At 46.7% G+C, this 14,439-nt stretch overlaps 1 protein-coding gene across 6 annotated transcripts in view; it reads left to right on the top strand.

The window, feature by feature from the left end:
* Positions 1-14,439, top strand: part of LOC118362210 (alpha-(1,6)-fucosyltransferase) — a 109,202-nt gene that overhangs the window by 63,425 nt on the left and 31,338 nt on the right. For 4 of the 6 annotated variants that reach the window (XM_052486481.1, XM_052486483.1, XM_052486484.1 and 1 more), the window contains one exon: positions 5,330-5,846. The exons of the other annotated variants lie outside the window; for them this stretch is intronic. In XM_052486481.1, the coding sequence (XP_052342441.1) occupies positions 5,644-5,846 (203 nt within the window). In that variant the 5' untranslated portion in view covers positions 5,330-5,643. The remainder of the gene's footprint in view (positions 1-5,329; positions 5,847-14,439) is intronic. 6 annotated transcript variants of the gene reach the window in all.

The raw sequence follows: 14,439 nt of genomic DNA, 5'->3' as shown, positions 1-14,439 counted from the left end.
CAAAGACGAAAAACAGTCGCATTCATTCGTGAATGCAATTTCTGAAATGGAACGGTTTAGGCCTATTTATTGTTTACGCCTAAAACTAAACTAATTTTAAACTAAAATGCTTGATAGCCTAGGTCAGTACTAAAATATAGGCCTAAGTAAGACACCATATTCAGACTAAACAGGAGGTGCTCTTAGGCCTCCAGCTCGATGGTGGTTATACAAGGCTGCTATACTAAGCCTATTAATGATAATGAGAGTTAAGCTAACTTTTGATTAGGGTGCCAAAAGACGCCTCCTTCCTTCTCGTTCTGATGATCATAATAATATTAGTAATAATAGTAATACTAACAATACGAAGGAGATCGAGGAAAGGGGGTTGTTATTATTATAAAGGTGCTCACAGAATCAGTAGACAATCAACCAAACACTCAAAAAGACAACAGAAGCAGGATCTGTCTTATTTTTGTAGATATATTTGTACAGTAAATTCATGTTTTATAAAGCCAGGCACATTTAACAGTTAGACTATTGATGATAGACCTAATTCAATTGGGGTGTCCTCTCTACTCACTTTTCTTAGACAATAAGGCATGGGTTGTTTTCTCGGGTTGTTCTCAACACCAATATGCTGGTTAACTTTGCTGTCACGCACATAGCAACGTGGTCTAGGAAAAAGCGGCAATTTAAACAGCGCATTGTGGAGGCCGCACTGATGCGTTTCAGCATCGCAGACAGCGACCGCTATCCAACAGCCTCCACAATGGATTAGTCCACTCAGACAGATGCGAATCAGACCGGTGTCTTTGCTACTGCTCGACTAAAGAAGTCTCAGTCGGCCAACAGCCTATGGACCAAACAATCGACCAGTCGACTAAATGGGGTCAGCCCTAGTTTGCCTATATAAATACCCTGCAGATTGTTCCAAGCTGTCACAGATACAGAACATTCTGTTATTTGTGCTGTACTGTACAGACTAGCGTCATGTACACTTGTACATGTGCTTGTATGAATTGTTAGATAATACTGCACTGTTGGACCTAGGAACACAAGCATTTCGCTACACCCACAATAACATCTGCTAAATATATATAAACATTTGATTTGATTTGACACCACGCCTCACGCTACAGGAACAGGAAATGGGCCGTTCTGAATGTCCGTGTAAAATGGCCACCAGTGAGCGAACAGTCAGTGTTCTTTCCTTTCCCCAGACAGTTGTCTTTCATTCGGTCTACCATCATGGCCCATATAACAGCATATCATCTGTTGCTACTGGCCTGATATGGTTTATTACTGCCCTGTGGTTGGGTGTGTGTGTGTGCCTGCGTGCCGGCAATTGCCCGCCTTTGGCCATGGCTGTAAAAAATGAAAAACTGATGAATAAACGTGGACAGATTGACCGGGAGAAAAACACAACGGTAGGCAGGCGATCAGCGCATCACCGACCACTTTACAATGTGATCTGGAGGCCGTATGCATTTTTAAAACATACTTAATTGTTTGAAACCTGAGTATTTCACTTCATAATATGAGGCATATCTTACCTTGCTTGATGGACATATTGATACACCCGGGATCATTGGCGGCTAAATCATACATAGATGGCCGCTGTAGCCGTTGGCCTATAACTTCCATTGTCAACTTATTCAAATACATAAAGCCGAAAAAATGTAATTAGAAAATATACTGATGAGAATTTGGGTTCTTTCAATCGCAATCTCTCTACTCAGCGCATATGCCTCCCTTTCTATCTGTCTTGACTTAAGCTATTGCTAGTGAAGTGCAACATTGTATCAAATCAACTGGCTCAGGCAAGAAACTGTCTATAGGGAACTTGCAACATTGTATCAACTAGCCTATTCTGGGCCCTCAGAGTTTCCCAAACCGGGACAGACAACTGTTTTTGCTCAAGGGAAAGTTATTTTAAAACGTTTCCACTGGTTATATGGGATCATCAGACGATCATAATTTGCTCTTTCACACCGAGGCTTGGTGATTATCAACGGGAGGGAGGGGGGTTGTTGGAAAGATTTTTCAAATAGGCCTCTACTTTGCGGCCTATCATCCGCAAAGAATGACTTGAGAAGCTCAGCTTATTAGTGGTGGACATGGTGACTAAGACAACCAGAAATCAAGTGAGCACTTTCCTACATTTCTGCGCAGCAGGCCAGGTACTTCTATGCTTGCCCAGGCGTGCACACCCTCAACATTATCAGGATAGAGAAACCAGACCAACGCTCACTGTTCACATGGGAGCACTCCAAATAAAAGGCAATGAACGGGGGAAAAAATTGACAACTCGTAAATGATGGTTATAAAGTAAACCCGGACTTGCTTCTCACAAGTGTAACGGGAACTCTGCAAACAACGTTTCCACTCTGAGAATGAGAATGGTAAATGACTCTAGATCTAATTAGGCATACAGCGCATTAACAGAAATTAATGTAACCGAATGGTACGTTTGCTACTGGTGACATATATGTGATGGGGAATTCGTAAAACAGAAACAATCAAGCGGCAAACGATTCACATGAAACACTGAATGTGGAAGAATTGGTGGGAGACAGCTGAGTGCATTCTGGGGAGAGAAGTTCCTGTTCTCTCTTCGTCACACCCCCCTTCTTTTTTTTCTTGACATCTTTTATTACACAGAAGACACATTATCTTCACACGTGTTTCCGATGCTTTTCACTGACAGCCGCAAGACTAGGCCTTTTTCCACGCACGGTGCTTATGAAAGACGACCTCATTATGCCATTTTTCTCCTGTCCTCTTGTTTTTCATCAACGTTCTTTCAATATCCTTCAGGTGCTGTTTTAGAATGGCCTTTAGAATGGCCTTTTCCCGCGAATTGCATTTTGTTTTGTTGGATGCTTCATTACAGGAGTAGTATATTCTGTTCAGATTAACTCCCATCATCTAAATGGGATTTGTGTCATTCTGGGCGCCGTGGGTGGTTGGCCTAATGGGTTACACACCCAATGCATATGGGTGCAGTATATTTCTTAAAATCTCCCTGGTCACATTGTCCAGCACCAACATGTTGTTGGTGGACGCCTTAAGTAGCTTATAGCAGTTATTTACCAGCAAAACAACAGCATTCAGGATTATAACTTTAGCTGGAATGGTATATATATAGGCACTAGGCACTAGGCCGGTGGTTGAGCGTTGATCATACAGGCCGAGCAGTGTTGGTGAGAGAGAGAGACGAGAGAGAGAGAGACTAGAGAGACTAGAAAGAGGAGAGAGAGACGAGAGAGAGATGAGAGAGAGAAACTAGAGAGAGACTAGAGAGAGAGACTAGAGGGAGAGAGACTAGAGAGAGAGAGGGACTAGAGCGAGACTAGAGAGAGACGAGAGACTAGAGATATCTAGTAATATCATCAACCATGTGTAGTTAACTAGTGATTATGATTGATTGTTTTTTATAAGATAAGTTTAATGCTAGCTAGCAACTTACCTTGGATTACTGCATTCGTGTGACAGGCAGTCTCCTTGTGCAGTGCAACGAGAGAGAGGCAGGTCGTTATTGCGTTGGACTAGTTAACTGTAAGGTTGTAAGATTGGATCCCCTGAGCTGACAAGGTGAAAATCTGTCGTTCTGCCCTTGAACAAGGCAGTTAACCCACCGTTCCTAGGCCGTCATTGAAAGTAAGAATGTGTTCTTAACTGACTTGCCTAGTTAAATAAAGATTAAATAAAGGTATATAAAAAATTAAAAAATATCGGCGCCCAAAAATAACGATTTATGATTGTTATGAAAACTTGAAATCGGTCATAATTAATCGGTCGACCTCTACTTTAAAGGGTTCTCCTATGGGGAGAGTCGAATAACCCTTTAAGGTTCTAGATAGCACCTTTTTTTCTAAGAGTGAAGCAATTGAAAGTGAACAGCTTGACGATTATGGGAAAAATGATTAGGCCAAAGTTGAGGACACAACAGTTCACCTGACACAATACTTCATCCAAACATTACAAGGTTGATTTTATGTGCCTTTTTACATTAAATCACTGTACTATTCACTGCATTTGTTGATAACTGAATCTTAAAACACTCTGGGTACATTCAGTAACATGATAAAGTATCCCTGGAAAATGTGGGGTAGGAGCAACATTTTTTGATTACAAAGGTTTGTGTGAGAGGACGAACTGGTGTCTCCAACGTGGTCACACAACTCTCCAAAGTGATCACAGTTCCTAAGTCATTTCAATGCACTTTTCTGAACCAAATAAGAATCTTCAACCACTACACATTGCACATACAGTATGGTATTGGCACTGACCCTGGAACTGACCCTGTATATAGTTTACTGTGCTTGCTTTCTCGTGGTTCTTCTTATTTCTATTTCTCGTGTGTTTTTGTTCTACTTGACTTTAAAAAAAAATATATATATATATATATATATATAATGTATAGTACTACCGATGTTGATTACTGTATTGTCGGGAAAGAGCACGAAAGCCATTTCACTGTACTTGAAACTTGACAGACAAGCAGGCAGCACTACGCAGCTGAAGGTCAGTCTGCTGATTAATTAATTGAGTCCGCCCTTTGTTCGCGCTCGCCCCAAACCACTGCTACAATCTATAATACATTGTATATTCTCCACACAGAAATCCATAACTAACTAGTCTCTTATGTATTCAGCCAGCCTGCCAGTCATTTGTAATGAAGGGATAAGTATTCTATATCCCCTGTAATGAACATAGAATATTCAGCCATATCCATTATCGTTGCTGAACCGTTCAACTCGTTGCTGGCCTGTGATGTCAAAAATGTGTGTGTCTGTGTGTGATCTCCCTGCCTGCTCTGAGACTGTGTGTGTGGCCAGGGTCCTGGGGGGGGGAGTGTATGTATGTGAACAGAGCTGTGTCGGGGGGGGGGTGTCTCTCCTCAAATAGAGGGGAGGAGACCTCTATGCTGACATCCACACGCTCCTCCACATAACAATGGTTTAACCCAGTTTTATTATTAGACAAGGGAAGTACCGGTAGCCGCGTTTCTATTTTCAGTGTTCTCGCTCACAGGCAGTTAGCCGTTGGTTGTGCTCTAATCAGCGGTGGATTTTTTTGTTGCGTTCGGTGGGTTTGTGTTAAGTTGACTGGTGCGTTTGTGGTGTGTAGAAGTGGGTTTGTGGTGTTTTCAGCCAGTTTGTTGATGTAATGCTGAGTGGCATGTGACGTTTGTTTACTGCTGTGTGGTGAATTCATATAGCGAGGGGCACCTGACTCTGTTTATCACAGAGAAAGAGAGGACGGGTGGAGGAAGAAGATAAGGGCTGCGGTTTCTCTCAGATTTTGTCAGTGACCAACCCTACTTTGTTTGCTCTTTGAACAGAGGGAAGTATTCTACAAGGCCACTTCATAGAGACCCAGAGAGACATCTGTCAATCAGTCAGTCAGGACTACAGAGACACAGAGGGTGACAGACCAGACTACCAGACCCAGGATCAGCACACGCCCAGTCCAGCCTAGACCAGAGAGGACTCGGACATCCTAACTCCCTGGAGGAACCATAGCCATGCATTAACTAACCCCACCAACCCTACCTGAACTACCTCTCACCATCTCCGTCCTCCCCCTACGCCCTCCGGCATTCTCACCATGCCTCAAGGCCTATTGTGACGGGAGTGCTGTTCAGAGGGGTGAAAGATGCGCCCATGGGCAGGTTCGTGGCGCTGGATCATGCTCGTGCTCCTGGCGTGGGGCACACTGCTGTTCTACATCGGAGGTCACCTTGTGAAGGACAGCGAGCACCCAGAGAGATCCAGCAGAGAGCTGTCCAAGATCCTGGCCAAGCTGGAGAGACTGAAACAGCAGAACGAGGACCTGAGACGCATGGCTGAGACACTCAGGTGAGACGCGTGGCCGGGACTAACTGACACACTGACTGGAGTTTGGCTCTCGCTCTGTTTCTGCCTCTTCCCCCTTGTCTTTGTCTCTACTCGTAGCTTTCTCTTTTTCTGTCTGTCTCTCTCACCTTCTGTCTCTCACTCTCTCGCCTCTCATTACTTCACTGCATATTATCTCACCCAATAATCCCAGGCAGCGTTGGTAATCTGTATTCTTACATTACTGGATTTAGATGAAGTAGTCTTCAAGGTGTCAAGAGTATTTCCTCTGCTTCCTTACTTCACTGACCCTTTAATCCAAGTGTTGATCATCTGTGATCTTTACATTACCCTTCTTGGTTAGATTCTGTAGTCTAAGTTTACATGTTTGTATGTTTCTGTAATTGAAATGTATGCGTCTTTGTCAACAACAAAAAAATAACATATCTGATATTTGCTGCTCTCTCAGTTTTGGTCCTTGTCTCTCTTGAAAGAATAGATTGTATCTCAATGAGGCTAACCTGGGTAAATAAAATGTAAAAAACACTACATTACTGAAGTTCACTTCCAGGTTAGGTGTGGACTTACATCAGAGTACTGCAGTATGTTTCCTCTCTCTTCAGCATCCTCTCTCACACGCTGTTGGTGGTGGTCTGATCAGTGGTGGATTTTTGTTGTGTTCTGATGAGACGCGGGATAAAGTAGTCTAACGTCAAGAGTATTTCCTTTCCTTGCTGCCGTTTACTAAATCCATGTAATGTCGGTGCCTCTCATGGTAGCTATGGTGTAGTGTAAGATGGCGTGTTGAGATACGTGATGGACAGGGTGCCAACCTGGGCTGATGGGCTGTGTCTAAAGGCCGTGAGAAAAGCTATTCTGTTATTGCGCTTGTCACATGCCGTATTCCGGCCCTCAAAACACTGGCGTGCCAATTTTGATTCAAGCCTGAAGCAACAGTCAAGAGCTGTGAAGTGATAGGGTCTGTCCTAATTTAACGTTTCTAAAGGTTGTTCAGAGTAAAGAAAAGATGTGCAGAAGTTGTTCTTACAGCGGGCTGATTTGAGACATATTCACACATGTACGCTCAAACTCATACACTGGCACGCTCACACACACACAGCCTCCCTCTCTTTTACTCTCTCACACTCCGTTGTATGTAGCCTGCTCTATTGAAGGAGAGCGAGAGTGTATCTAAACTAACTGATCTAAGGTCAGTTCTGTGTGTGTGTCACCTTTGGTAAAGGTTAGAATTGGGGTATGTAAACTGATCCTAGACCTGAGGAGCAGCTCCTACCCAGAGTCAGACATTACTGATGGCCGTGAGTAGGCCTCAGCTCACATTGTTAGCATTACTGCAGTGTTACTACAGTGTTACTGCGGCATTACTGCGGTGTTACTGCGGTGTTACTGCGGTGTTACTGCAGTGTTACTACGGTGCTACTACGTTGTTACTGGGGTGTTACTACGGTGTTACTGCGGTGCTACTACGGTGGTATAGCGGTGTTACTGCGGCGTTACTGTGGTGTTACTGCGGTGTTACTACGGTGTTACTGCGGTGTTACTGCAGTGTAACTGCGGTGTTACTGCGGCATTACTGCAGTGTTATAGCGGTGTTACTGCTGCGTTACTGCGGCGTTACTGTGGCATTACTGCGGCGTTACTTTGATGTTACTGCAGTGTTACTACGGTGTTACTACGGTGTTACTGCGGTGTTACTACAGAGTTACTACAGTGTTACTACGGTGTTACTGCGGTGTTACTACAGTGTTACTATGGTGTTACTACAGTGTTACTACGGCGTTACTACGGCGTTACTGCAATGTTACTACGGTGTTACTACAGTGTTACTGCGGTGTTACTACTGTGTTACTGCGGTGTTACTACAGTGATACGGTCCTTTCTCAAGTCCAACGGGTTTGAATATTATTTGCAGTGGCAATGGGGTGGTGTACAGGGTTGTGTCGACAGTCTTAATGGGGTGGTGTACATGGTTGTGTCTACAGTGTTAATGGGGTGGTGGACAGGGTTGTGTCTACAGTGTTAATGGGGTGGTGGACAGGGTTGTGTCTACAGTGTTAATGGGGTGGTGGACAGGGTTGTGTCTACAGTGTTAATGGGGTGGTGTACAGGGTTGTGTCTACAGTGTTAATGTGGTGGTGTACAGGGTTGTGTCGACAGTCTTAATGGGGTGGTGTACATGGTTGTGTCTACAGTGTTAATGGGGTGGTGGACAGGGTTGTGTCTACAGTGTTAATGGGGTGGTGGACAGGGTTGTGTCTACAGTGTTAATGGGGTGGTGCACAGGGTTGTGTCTACAGTGTTAATGGGGTGGTGTACAGGGTTGTGTCCACAGTGTTAATGGGGTGGTGTACAGGGTTGTGTCTACAGTGTTAATGGGGTGGTGTACACAGTGTTAATGGGGTGGTGTACAGGGTTGTGTCTAAAGTGTTAATGGGGTGGTGTTCAGGGTCCAGGCCCTGTGGTAATGGGTGGTGTACAGGGTTGTGTCTACAGTGTTAATGGGGTGGTGGACAGGGTTGTGTCTACAGTGTTAATGGGGTGGTGCACAGGGTTGTGTCTACAGTGTTAATGGGTGGTGTACAGGGTTGTGTCTACAGTGTTAATGGGGTGGTGTACAGGGTTGTGTCTACAGTGTTAATGGGGTGGTGTACACAGTGTTAATGGGGTGGTGTACAGGGTTGTGTCTAAAGTGTTAATGGGGTGGTGTTCAGGGTCCAGGCCCTGTGGTAATGGGTGGTGTACAGGGTTGTGTCTACAGTGTTAATGGGGTGGTGGACAGGGTTGTGTCTACAGTGTTAATGGGGTGGTGTACAGGGTCCATGCCCTGTGGTAATGGAGTGGTGTACAGGGTTGTGTCTAAAGTTTTAATGGGGTGGTGTTCAGGGTCCAGGTCCTGTGGTAATGGGGTGGTGTACAGGGTTGTGTCTACAGTGTTAATGGGGTGGTGTACAGGGTCCAGGCCCTGTGGTAATGGCTGCTCTGCTATGTGTGGAGGCCAGGCAGCATAATGAGAAGCAGCCAGTGAGACTTAAATCTGCGTCCCATTTGGCACCTTGTTCCCTTCATAGTGCAATAGTTTTAACCAGGGCCCTATAAGGCTCTGGTCAAAAGTAGTGCACTATAAAGGGAATAGGGTGCCATTTGGGGTATAGACTGAGACTGCAGCAGTGTGCTGAGTCTCTCTGAGGAACTGCAGTAATGAGACTTCTGGCTGCACTGCTAACAGAGCTGTCTGAGTAGGACAGAGCGTGTGTGTGTCTGTGTGTGTGTGCATGTGTGTCTGTGTGTGTGTGCGTGCGTGGTTTCACTATCCTTGCCGGTCCCCACAAGGAAAAGTGCCATTTTAGGTATAGGAGTTAGGTTTAGGATTAGGGTTAGGGTTAGGAGTTAGGGTTAGGTTAAGGGTTACTGTAACGACGTTCTTCGTTTGTCGAAAGAGAGTCGGACCGAAATGCAGCGTGGTGGTTACTCATGTCTTTAATAAATTAATCGCGATACATGAAATAACTTATACAAATACAAAACAACAAACGGAAAACCTAATTACAGCCTATCTGGTGAACACTACACAGAGACAGGAACAATCACCCACGAAATACACAGTGAAACCCCGGCTACCTAAATACGGTTCCCAATCAGAGACAACGAGAATCACCTGACTCTGATTGAGAACCGCCTCAGGCAGCCAACCTATGCGACACCCCTACTCAGCCGCAATCCCAATACCTACAAAACCCCCAATACGAAACACAACATTTAAACCCATGTCACACCCTGGCCTGACCAAACATATAACGAAAACACAAAACACTATGACCAAGGCGTGACAGAACCCCCCCTAAGGTGCGGACTCCCGGACGCACCTCAAAACCATAGGGAGGGTCCGGGTGGGCGTATGTCCATGGTGGCGGTTCCGGCTCGGGACGTGGACCCCACTCCATTAATGTCATAGTTCCTCCCCTTCGCGTCCTGGTATAATCCACCCTCGCCGCCGACCATGGCCTAATAGTCCTCACCCAGAACCCCACTGAACTGAGGGGCAGCTCGTGACTGAGGGGCAGCTCGGGACTGAGGGGTAGCTCGGGACTGAGGGGCAGCTCGGGACTGAGGCGGCTCGGGACTGAGGGGAAGCTCGGGACTGAGGGGCAGATCGGGACTGAGGGGCAGCTCGGGACTGAGGGGCAGCCCAGTACTGAGAGAAAGCCCAGTACTGAGAGGAAGCCCAGTACTGAGATGAAGCTCAGGCAGGTAGTAGGCTCTGGTAGATCCTGGCTGGCTGGCGGATCTGGAAGAGACTGGTTGACTGGCAGATCTAGAAGATCATGGCTGACTGGCAGATCTAGCTGCTCTATGCAGACTGACATCTCTGGCTGCATCATGCAGACTGACAGCTCTGGCTGCTCCATGCAGGCTGACAGCACCTTGCAGACTGGCAGCTCCTTGCAGACTGGCAGCTCCTTGCAGACTGACAGCTCTGGCTGCTCCATGCAGGCTGACAGCTCCTTGCAGACTGACAGCTCCTTGCAGACTGGCAGCTCCTTGCAGACTGGCAGCTCCTTGCAGACTGGCAGCTCCTTGCAGACTGACAGCTCTTTGCAGACTGGCAGCTCTGGCTGCTTCATGCAGACTGACAGCTCTGGCTGCTTCATACAGACTGACAGCTCTGGCTGCTTCATGCAGACTGACAGCTCTGGCTGCTTCATGCAGACTGACAGCTCTGGCTGCTTCATGCAGGCTGACTGCTCCATGCAGGCTGACAGCTCTGACTGCTCCATGCAGGCTGGCAGCACCTTGCAGACTGGCAGCTCCTTGCAGACTGGCAGCTCCTTGCAGACTGACAGCTCCTTGCAGACTGACAGCTCTGGCTGCTCCATGCAGGCTGACAGCTCCTTGCAGACTGGCTGCTTCATGCAGACTGACAGCTCTGGCTGCTTCATACAGACTGATAGCTCTGGCTGCTTCATGCAGACTGACAGCTCTGGCTGCTTCATGCAGACTGACAGCTCTGGCTGCTTCATGCAGGCTGACTGCTCCATGCAGGCTGACAGCTCTGACTGCTCCATGCAGGCTGGCAGCACCTTGCAGACTGGCAGCTCCTTGCAGACTGGCAGCTCCTTGCAGACTGACAGCTCTGGCTGCTTCATGCAGACTGGCAGCTCAGGCTGCTCCGAACAGGCAGGAGGCTCCGGCAGCGCTGTAGAGGAGGAAGGCTCTAGAAGCACTGAACAGGCGGGAGACTCCGGTAGCGCAGGAGAGGAGAAAGGCTCTGATAGCGCTGAACAGACAGGAGACTCCAGCAGCGCTGTAGAGGAGGAAGGCTCTGATAGCGCTGAACAGGCGGAAGACTCCGGTAGCGCAGGAGAGGAGAAAGGCTCTGATAGCGCTGAACAGACAGGAGACTCCAGCAGCGCTGTAGAGGAGGAAGACTCTAATAGCGCTGAACAGGCGGGAGGCTCCGGCAGCGCAGGAGAGGAGAAAGGCTCTGATAGCCCTGAACAGACAGGAGACTCCAGCAACGCTGTAGAGGAGGAAGGCTCTGTTAGCGCTGAACATGCGGGAGGCTCCGGCAGCACAGGAGAGGCGAGGCGCACTGTGGGCCTGATGCGTGGTGCTGGCACTGGTGGTACTGGGCCGAGGACACGCACAGGAAGCCTGGTGCGGGGAGCTGCCACCGGAGGGCTGGTGTGTGGAGGTGGCACAGGATGGGCTAGACCGTGAAGGCGTACTGGAGATCTTGAGAGCAGTGTTGGCACAGGACATGCAAGGCTAGGGATGTGCACAGGAGGCCTGGTGCGTGAGGCTGGCACATTTTTCACCAGCCGACTAACACGCACCTCAGGACGAGTATGGAGCGCTGACCCAGGTGCCATCAAATCCCTGACACGCTCCGTCGGACGAATCTTGTACCTAAAGCACCAAGCTAGCAACTCCCTCATTACTCCCCACTCCACCTTCCCCATTAACTCCTTCACAGTCTCTGCTTCGCTCACCTCTAACACTGGCTCTGGTTCTGGTCTCCTCCTTTGCTCCTCACGATTAACAATGAAGAGTTGGCTCAGGTCTGTCTCCTGACTCAGCCACTCTCCCTCTGAGCCCCCCAATACATTTTTGGGGCTGACTCACGGGCTTTCCTCTGCGCCGTGGTGATTGCCTCTCCAACTCCATTCTCCTATAGCCCTCTTCGCACTGCTCCAGCGAATCCCAGGCGGGCTCCGGCACTCTCTCTGGGTCGACCGCCCACCTGTCTATTTCTTCCCACGTCGTATACTCCATACTTCTACTATCCATAACGTCCTCCCTTCGCTGCTCCTGCTGCCTGTTACCATGCCACTCGGTCCGTGTGTGGTGGGTGATTCTGTAACGACGTTCTTCGTTTGTCGAAAGAGAGTCGGACCGAAATGCAGCGTGGTGGTTACTCATGTCTTTAATAAATTAATTGCGATACATGAAATAACTTATACAAATACAAAACAACAAACGGAACGTGAAAACCTAATTACAGCCTATCTGGTGAACACTACACAGAGACAGGAACAATCACCCACAAAATACACAGTGAAACCCCGGCTACCTAAATACGGTTCCCAATCAGAGACAATGAGAATCACCTGACTCTGATTGAGAACCGCCTCAGGCAGCCAACCTATGCTACACCCCTACTCAGCCGCAATCCCAATACCTACAAAACCCCCAATACGAAACACAACATTTAAACCCATGTCACACCCTGGCCTGACCAAATATATAACGAAAACACAAAACACTATGACCAAGGCGTGACAGTTACGGTTAGGAGTTAGGATTAGGGTTAGGAGTTAGGGTTAGGAGTTAGGTTTAAGGTTAGGATTAGAGGTCGACCGATTATGATTTTTCAACGCCGATACCAATGCCGATTATTGGCGGGCCAAAAAAAGTCGATACCGATTAATCGGCCGATTTATTTATTTATTTGTAATAATGACAATTACAACAATACTGAATGAACACTTATTTTAACTTAATATAATACATCAATAAAATACATTTAGCCTCAAATAAATAATGAAACATGTTCAATTTGGTTTAAATAATGCAAAAACAAAGTGTTGGAGAAGAAAGTAAAAGTGCTATGTAAGAAAGCTAACGTTTAAGTTCCTTGCTCAGAACATGAGAACATATGAAAGCTGGTGGTTCCTTTTAACATGAGTCTTCAATATTCCCAGGTAAGAAGTTTTAGGTTGTAGTTATTATAGGAAATATAGTACTATTTCCCTCAATACCATTTGTATTTCATTAACCTTTGTTCTTATAGGCACTTTAGTATTGCCAGTGTAACTGTATAGCTTCCGTCCCTCTCCTCGCTCCTCCCTGGGCTCGAACCAGGAACACAACGACAACAGCCAATCTCGAAGCAGCGTTACCCATGCAGAGCAAGGGAAACAACCACTCCAAGGCTCAGAGCGAGTGATGTTTGAAACGCTATTAAAGCGCTCTAACTAGCTAGCCATTTCACTTCGGTTACTTTCACTTCACTCATCTCGGGAGTTGATAGGCTCGAAGTCATAAACAGCGCAATGCTTGACGCACAACGCAGAGCTGCTGGCAAAACGCACAAAGGTGCAATTTGAATGAATGTTTACGGGCCTGCTTCTGCCTACCTCTGCTCAGTCAGAAACTTAGATACTTGTATGCTTGTATGCTCAGTTAGGTTATATGCAACGCAGGACAAGCTAGATAATATCTAGTAATATCATCAACCATGTGTAGTTAACTAGTGATTATGATTGATTGTTTTTTATAAGATAAGTGTAATGCTAGTTAGCAATTTACCTTGGCTTACTGCATTCGCGTAACAGGCAGTCTCCTTGTGGAGTGCAACGAGAGAGAGGCAGGTCGTTATTGCGTTGGACTCGTTAACTTTAAGGTTGCAAGATTGGATCCCCTGAGCTAACAAGGTGAAAATCTGTCGTGCTGCCCCTGAACGAGGCAGTTAACCCACCGGATTAGAGTTAGGGTTAGGAGTTAGGTTTAGGATTAGGGTTAGGGGTTAGGTTAGGAATTAGGGTTAGGAATTAGGTTAAGGGTTAGGTTTAGGGTTTGGCGTTAGGGGTAGGTTAAGGGTTACGGTTAGGTTAAGGGTTAGGTAAAGGGTTAGGTTAAGGGTTAGGAGTTAGGGTTAGGTTAAGGGTTAGGAGTTAGGGTTAGGTTTAGGGTTTGACGTTAGGTTAAGGATTTGGCGTTAGGGTTAGGTTAAGGTTTAGGGTTTGGCGTTAGGGTTAGGTTAAGGATTTGGCGTTAGGGTTAGGTTAAGGGTTGGGTTTGGGGGTTACAAGAAATCAGATTAAGAATGGGAATCAATTGTTTGGTCCCCACAAGGATAGTAAAGCAAACGTATTTGTGTGTGTGCGTGCATTTTATATCTTTAAAGTGGGCGTTGGTTTGGTCTCTTGTAAGGGTTCATCTTTATTATATATTGACTCAATGGTCAATTTAAAATGGGCTAGCACCCTGAGCAGTTTCACCCCATCTACTTTAGCTGGGCTGTCAGTCATTCTGACAAGCTCCCTGTGGACACACACTTATGATGAGCTCAGATGGGTCCAGCAGACGTGTGTGC

This window comes from Oncorhynchus keta, chromosome 29, assembly GCF_023373465.1.
Source record: "Oncorhynchus keta strain PuntledgeMale-10-30-2019 chromosome 29, Oket_V2, whole genome shotgun sequence".
NCBI classification, from domain to species: domain Eukaryota; kingdom Metazoa; phylum Chordata; class Actinopteri; order Salmoniformes; family Salmonidae; genus Oncorhynchus; species Oncorhynchus keta.
The sequence above is the reverse complement of the archived record's forward strand: the minus strand, read 5'-3'. Positions and strand labels throughout refer to the sequence as shown.